Source organism: Triticum aestivum, chromosome 4B (assembly GCF_018294505.1).
Source record: "Triticum aestivum cultivar Chinese Spring chromosome 4B, IWGSC CS RefSeq v2.1, whole genome shotgun sequence".
NCBI classification, from domain to species: domain Eukaryota; kingdom Viridiplantae; phylum Streptophyta; class Magnoliopsida; order Poales; family Poaceae; genus Triticum; species Triticum aestivum.
Window position 1 is genome coordinate 627,170,856 of NC_057804.1, and position 7,716 is coordinate 627,178,571.

At 42.3% G+C, this 7,716-nt stretch overlaps 1 protein-coding gene across 15 annotated transcripts; it reads right to left on the bottom strand.

Moving 5' to 3' along the window:
* Window positions 1-503: 503 nt before the first annotated feature.
* Window positions 504-6,533, bottom strand: LOC123093692 (uncharacterized). 15 transcript variants are annotated; one of them, XR_006445499.1, is made up of 8 exons: window positions 6,101-6,524; window positions 6,003-6,010; window positions 3,674-3,804; window positions 3,156-3,198; window positions 2,936-3,052; window positions 1,859-2,028; window positions 1,294-1,402; window positions 504-957 (listed from the first exon to the last, which is right to left on the bottom strand). XR_006445499.1 is itself a non-coding variant. In XM_044515702.1 (5 exons), exons 2-5 carry the CDS (start codon window positions 3,171-3,173, stop codon window positions 877-879), a joined length of 378 nt encoding a protein of 125 aa, XP_044371637.1. In that variant the 5' UTR covers window positions 3,174-3,198; window positions 3,674-3,804; the 3' UTR covers window positions 504-876. The 15 variants fall into 15 exon arrangements, 1 of the variants encoding a protein (XP_044371637.1); XR_006445498.1 differs by lacking the exon at window positions 6,003-6,010 and having other exon boundaries at window positions 3,674-4,845; window positions 6,101-6,533; XR_006445506.1 differs by lacking the exon at window positions 2,936-3,052 and having other exon boundaries at window positions 6,101-6,528.
* Window positions 6,534-7,716: the final 1,183 nt, after the last annotated feature.

A 7,716-nucleotide genomic window follows, 5' to 3' on the forward strand; every position in this document is an offset into this window, starting at 1 on the left:
CCTGGATCTCCACAGGCACGACGGTTTCGCCTGTTATTCTCTTGTTAGCTCGCTCTCTCTTCCAATTCCGAGAAGATGCTTACTTTTCCGCCTGCATGGAGGAGTTGGTCCAGGTCAGGCCCAACAAAGATGAGGGCTACCAAAAAAGGCTCGAGGACCTGGAGCGTGAGTACCAGCTAAAGATGGCGGACCTTGATCGGTACGAATCATCATTCATTCATATGGCTGCCTGGTATTCAGATGATTTATTTTTTTGAGGGAAGTATTCAGATGATTATTAGCAGGATGATTCTTCTTCTGTTAGTTTATTACATTCATTCCTATGGCTGCCTGGTATTCAGATGATTTTTTTTTTAGGGAAGTATTCAGATTATTATTAGCAGGATGATTCTTCTTCTGTTAGTTTATTACATTCATTCCTATGGCTGGCTGAATTCAGATGATTAACAAGATGGATTTGTTGCATCCTGGTGAATGATTATCAAGAAAGAACAAGCTTCATCTGTCATGTCAAGTATTTGTCGTTAATATATGGATTCAAGTTTCCTGATGAATGAATGCAGTGCGTCTTGGTAACCGTACAAATTCTCTCTGCAGGGCAGAGGCTGCATACATGGACAAGAGAGAACAGGCGAGACAGCTATGGGAACACCTCAAGTCCAATTGCCCCGTCTGCAGGGTACCCGTGCCGATGCCCCAGATGGAATCACACGTGCATCAGCATACGTAAGTACAGAGTGCAAAAAATAAAATGAAAATTACAAGATTTACAAACATAAAAAAAAACCATTTTAAAAGAAAAAAATCCCCTATACAGTCTTGATCTGAAGCCAGGTTCAGACAGACGCAATGAGCTCGCCAGCATTGGGATTAGGGTCAAGGGCCTAAGAATCGGAGCACTGGTGAGTAGCTGCTCATGGCACACTCATGATGATGATACTTCCTTGTTCCCTCAACCTGCAAATGAGTTGTAACACCTCATGCCCTTGCACAAATCACTACCTTCATTAAATAAAAATTGAAAAACTGAATATACTGCATGAATTTCTATTTTGTACAATGGCAGAGCTACGTTAATTAAAGTGTGCAACTCTTCATCTACATTCATAGTGACAAACAATTATAGTATACAAAGCATGAACGCTGTATCCTACTCTAGATGGTTGAATACAGCAGATAGGAATAGGATACTCCTCTAAGTGCAGACTGAATTCATAATAAAAATCCAAAAGGGTGGAAAGAGTATTCTTTACTTTAATTTCATAATAGTGCTAACCACAATTGATTGCATACCTGGCCTGACAACAGGAGTGCTAGATTATGAACCATCCCTCGCCTTACACGCCAATTCTCCTTGAAGCATTGCTGCAGAAAGCTGTCATGCATCATACTCCCTCCGTTCCTAAATACAAGTCTTTTTAGACATTTCAAATGGAATACAACATACGGATGTATGTGGACATAGTTTAGAGTGTAGATTCACTCATTTTGCTCCGTATGTAGTCACTTGGTGAAATCTCTAGGAAGACTTATATTTGGGAACGGAGGGAGTACTTCATAATACTTGACGCCATTTTTCAAAAAAATTCAGGTGAAGCGCTGGGTCCGCCGTCAGTAGAGTGCGCGCAACGTGATAAGGTGCCTTTGATTTGCTTTAAAAATCTCTATCACACTATGAATTTCAACAAGTGATTGACATGGTATGCACCGCATCAAATATAACCTGTGAGTACTAATTACCAGAATACTAATCAATGCACAGAATCATACAAGCCCCACCACTACAGGTATGATGCCTCATATACCACCCGACACGACAGCAAGTAAAGTGTAATCCTTTCCTGTAGTATTACTTTACCTTGTGTAGTGGTGTGTTGCATAGCAGTTCATCCTGTGCTGCTGGACATTGCTATGCACACGCTCCATTCTTTTGGTGGGCCTAGCTATGGACCTTGGGACGCCCCAGCTGCAACACTGCAGGGACACACGTGAACCGCTCCATGTGTGCATCCCTAAATTATGAGCAGACTTGAAAAAACACAAGCAAAGGGATGATTAGGTTTGCATTATTCTGAAAAAACGGATGAATATGTTAGATGCACGCTTTTGTATAATTAGCTTGAACAGGGTATTGCCTCATTGGAATACTGGAAATAGGAGCAGAATCATAGTAGTCACTAGCGGTTGCACTTGAAATGAGTAGGCGCAGATAAAACCTATAATTATAACTACAAGCTGGGTATAAACAAACTTGGTCTTACTTTATGCAATGGTGTGGTGCACAACAACTGCTGCTGCACATCTTACTGTACTTATCATCTATCTGGTTAATGAACTTCAGTATTGACAAGAATTTTTCCTAAAAGTAAAACTGTATTCTCTTTGTGGTTGCAGGATGAAGGCGTCAACCGTTGGAGATTGCTACCAGCATACAACAGAATGTCTTTATCAGCAATTTTGAATATTCAATGAACTATTTTCTACTTTGTTAATCTGCATCTGCATGATAACGTTTTGTAAACCGTGTGCTGGTGGATCCTTAGAGGTTGCTTACGAACAGCTCTAATCTTAGTCCAGTAAGGAATTGAGCAACTTGGTGCTACGGATGGCACACATGGTCCGTTGTGAGCAGCTGCATCACATTTATCATAAAACAAGATGCCAATTAGAATTGTCAGTTTTTGCTTTCTGTTCATCTCTCCAAGTTTATTTAGCCATGTTAGTAATGCTTAGCTTTGCACCGCTGGTAAGCTTACTGGTCGATGCTAAGATCATTATGCACTGCCCTGTCAGTGACAGGTCGCAGCGGCTCACGTGACTTTGGCCTGGCCAGGCAGCCGAGATATATGTTGTTTGGTCAAGTGCCTGGGCTTTCTCTGTGTCTAAGAAATATTAAAATAATATCAAGCAGCGTAGAGTACAAGCATGGACGCACCTGATTGCTTCTGCCTGAGTCAGGCCTCTGATTTCGGTGGACAGCTCAGGTCAGGCTGGTCCAAATACCACTCAGGCACCAACCAAACAAGATGCATTGTGCATGCCCGGCTTGCTTCTGGCCAGGCAAATTTCGCTCAGGGTAGCAACCAATCAACTATCTACAACTACCATTCTTTCTTGAAAAAATTAAAACTATGACAACAGAGTAGGATTATTACCAAGAAGACTGGGTTCATGGGCAAGATTTGTACACCTTCATACCTGCACAGGTAAAGAGAGAATCATATCAGAAACAGCCAGAAGAATCCAAGGTCCGACACGTACAGTAAGGAAATTGAAAACTATTGTATCGGTACAAGAAATCCCAGGGGACGACCCTACGAGCACAGCTACACACAACACCTTCTTCTTCTTCTTCTTCTTTTAAAAAAATGAGACTCCTATCACAACACTTTATGCTTAGCTTGGAGGAGGTGCCAGGACGGGCCACACTCTCTTCTTCTTGGCTACTTAATCTTGGCCATTAACTTGTGAATACTGAAGTTGTATCTTAGCTACACCTCACAAGCAATGGGACGACTTGATTTAAAAAAGCGAGATTCATATGAAGATTTCAACACTTTAGTCTTCTTCTTGGCTACACCTCAAGCAATGGAGCAACTTGATTTGTAGGATTCAGAAGGATAAAAGAAATGCTTTTCAAGATGATAGAAGCACAAGATGATAGAGCGATTACCAGGATCAAGGAAGTTGCTTATGCATCAGAAAAAAACCGAGTTGGAAGCCTTCACAAGTGTGCAACAAATGCAGCAGCATACGGCCTCTAAAACACAAGCAAATCCATCTCGCCGGAGTAGTGGGACATAACTGAACAAGCAAAGAGAGTAAGGTCATATCAGAACAGAAATGTACAAGAAATCTTCATATGTATCTATGTATCTAGAGAGGTGGATAGCCTGCCTCTATTACTTTCAAGGGTAAAAACATGGACAGCCTATCAAGGGACGACTGGTACCAGACCCTATGACCACGGGTACACACTCCATTGCGCATTCCCAAAAGATTAGCACAGACTCTTTTTTTTAAAGTGAGATGAGCAGAGACTTGAAAAAAGCAGTATTCGCAACATTACAAAAATTTACTACTACCTCGCAAGCAAAGGGACGACTTGATTTGTAGGATTCGGAGGAGAAAAAATGCTTATGAATATGAAGAAACGCGCTTGCAGAATGAAAAGTACACATTAATTTTTGGAACATACGTGTTTGGTTCAATGAGTTAAGGAACTTGAGATCTTGATACAAACACAATAATATTATTTAAAACTAAACACCTACCTCGGGTATCTTAGACATATGTATAACATGGATATTTAATCTTATCTTAGCACATACCACATACCACAAAAAACTAGGCGCAAAAGGTTACAAACAATAAAAGAAATACTGATAAAATTACACGAACATGATAGCCTGCAAAATCTGAAGACACATAAATTTTGGTAAATTATGTTCTTTTTTTCACTAGAATATAAAAATCAAAATCAAAGGCCATACACTCTCCTCTTACTACTAGCATGCAAGCATCTGCCCTTCCATTAACCAACACAAATGCTAACTAATCACTAGCTTCACAAGCATATCTTCTCCAAGATGAGTGTTGTAACCTCAATTGTTCGGAAAAGTTCAGTACATACACAAGAGTATCAGCACACAGTCTTGTCAAATCAAAACAACACGGAAAAGGTACCAAGGTAAAAAAACATAAATATTATTGGAAAGAAAACTGTGAGTAGGAGAAAAAGAGAGCAAGCAAATCCAACCCAACCGAGTGGTGGTGTGTGAGTGGGTCTACATGGCTGAACTATGCTGGTAGAGAGCAACATGCCAAGGAATCCAAGGTCCTTACCTGAAGAGCATGCATGCGTAAGTGCACGTACAGCAAGGATATTCCAAAAAAAAAATCTCTATGGATCTAATCTAAGAGAGAAAACGAGTGGACAGCCTCCATTAATTCATTTCGAGTGGACATGGCTGGTACCAAAATGATGACCCTACCTCTATGTGCGCACATCCCCAAAAGATGAGCACATACTTACAAAACAAATAAACCTCGTCTGAACAAGGCCTGCAGAACGGTTATTACACGCATCAATTTTGTCAACCTATTATGTGTTTGGTTCACTTGATTAAAAAAAATCAAAAATCATCCTAATAGAAGCACACACAAAATTAATAGAAAAAAAAAAGACAAATCAAAGCAACACGTTCTTACTTAATGTTCTTAGGCTTACAAAAAGAGTCAAATCGAATCAAAGCAACGAGAATCACAACCAAAAGTATGACTCGAATGCTATCAGGGGATAATTGCTGAGACCAAAACGCTTAATAAAATGTACTTTGGATTGTTGTCTCTTGTAGTACGACCTACATAAGTGGTACTAAGAGGTGTTGGCAAAAAAAAACTCATCAAAGAGTGTTTCACACCACAAAATAAGTAAAGGAATTGCAAATGGAGGTTTGAGAATTATTTTTCTACAAAAAATAATAGACTACATGAATGCTTGGGAAAAAACCTTAAGGCCTCCTTTGGTTCATAAAAATATTGTAGGAATTGTAAAAGATAGGAACTTTATAGGAAAAATTCCTTTGAAGCCATTTGGCTTGTAGGAATGGATTCCTATTCCTATGAAGGATAGAAATCAGTCCTTCACATTTCCCAGGAAAAAATTCCTATCTTATGCATCCAATGACATTTTTTTCTTTATATTTAAATGATTTTACTATTTCTATCCTATGAACCAAAGGAGGCCTAAGAGTTTCAAATCCTTCTAGGGAAATTTCCCACAGATCCAAACAGCCTGAAAACAGTACTCGGGTGAATCTTCTTCTGAACAAGGATTTTTTTTTTTTTGCTTTGTCCTCGGGTGATATACATACAGAAGATTTAAAAAAAACGTTCAACTCCCGGAGACGAACAGGGCTTGACGCGAAATACTAAGATATTCGTTTTCCTATATCCATCTATAATAATAACATACTAAAAAACTGTACTAGAGATCCAACCAACAAACCTGCAAGACAAGACAGAAGAAACATGTCGGTAAGGATGGATTCGTGAGATGCGACACAGAAGAAAGCAGAGAGAGGACTCACTCACCCACCCATCAGACGAACAAGCGGTTTCACACGCCGGCGGTCTCCGGGAGCGGCCCGGTTGCCACCGTACCGACGCACGTTGCTGCCGTCCGGCCAGCGGCCTCAACCCGGCTGGCTAGATCCATGTCGCCATGGAAGGTCGCAGGGGGGTTGAAGGAAGAACGAGGCCATGGTGGTAGGAGATCTGAGGAGGACAGGAGCAGGAGCAGGAGAGAGAGGCGGCTAGGCTAGGGTTTGCTTCCATGGGGGCTTGGAAGGAGGAGCCGACGGCCATGGTGGTAGGAGATCTGAGGAGGAGAGGAGCAGGAGCAGGAGAGAGAGGCGGCTAGGCTAGGGTTTGCCTTCCATGGTTGTTGGATTGGATCCCCTCCAGATCTGATCTGACGCCCGATTTTTAACAAAAGTTAATACGTATGGTGGGTGGCAGGCAGAGGTGCACGCGTTTCTCTTTCTTTCTTTCTTTTGCGACGCGGACGCACGGAGTTTCACGTCATGCATGACCTGACCTGACCTGACTCGACCGAGGCCCAACCACGCACCACGCACCAAGCCACCAAACATTTCAGGTGGTGTTTGTTTCTCTAGTCCTAGGACTTTTTCTAATCTCTGGGACTTTTTAAAAAAGACTCTCAAGGAGATGCTTCTAAGGACTTTTAGCAAAAAGTCCCACCAAAAAGTCCCTGAAAACAAACACCCCCTCAGTGACCTGACCTGACTTGTGAAATGGAAGGTCGCAGGGCGGGCACATTTCACAAGGATCAAAAAAAAAACATCGCCGCGTTTGGTCGCTGCCGGGCGGGCAGTTTCTTGTTTCATTGTCTGGTCCGCATTAAAATTTAAATTTTGGGTCACACGAACCTTAAAGCAGAGCAGTGCTCAACCGGGTCCGTTAGGAACGGCCGAATCCATAAACGCAGGGGAGGGGAGGGGAACATCGCGTCGTGCAGCTGCGGCCAGTGACATGGCGGGAGCGATGGCGCATCTCCAAAAAAGCAGCGGGACGAATTCAAGTCACCGCCTGCGGATTCGGTCGCCTTATATATCCAAGGTGACCGCCGCGGATCGAAAAACTCCCGCCACCATTTCCCCCCTCTCGAGCTTTTCCTCCGGTGTGGATCCACTTCAACGACGAGGTAAGCGGCGAATCGACTCCTCTTCTCCGACGTGCCATGCACCTCCTCCGCGGATCTTTCGATGGCGTCTGTAAATTCAATCACCCCCCCTTCTACTAGTTCTAGCTATATCTATCGAGTGGTAGGGTTAGATCTTCTGATTTGTTTGACTGTGATGTTGTAGTAGCTAGTTGTGATGGATTTCGAGCATGATAGGGGTTGTTTTCATGTCGGCAAGCGTTGGTAGCTAATGGTCATGGATGGATTGGCAGTATGCTTAGATGTGTGGTATGCTATTGTGCACGTGTTGAACAAAATCATCCATGTGTCCATGATTAGTGCTCTGTTATGTTGTGTTGAGTCGTTGTATGCTTTGATGGATTTGGTAGTGTTGTCTTCAACTATACCATCCATATGGGCATGTGTTACTGCTAGTTCAATCTGTCCATGTTGTACTTCTAGTTCCTACTACCCATGTGTAGTGTGTTGTGGTGTTGATGACGCTTATG

Excerpts from the sequence above, each read along its gene's own strand:
- LOC123093692 (XM_044515702.1), bottom strand. Across the intron at positions 1,403-1,858 it reads GCAACACACCACTACACAAG|GAACGGAGGGAGTATGATGC; the intron begins GTAAAGTAATAC and ends ACTTGTATTTAG. Across the intron at positions 958-1,293 it reads CACTCCTGTTGTCAGGCCAG|GTTGAGGGAACAAGGAAGTA; the intron begins GTATGCAATCAA and ends ACTCATTTGCAG.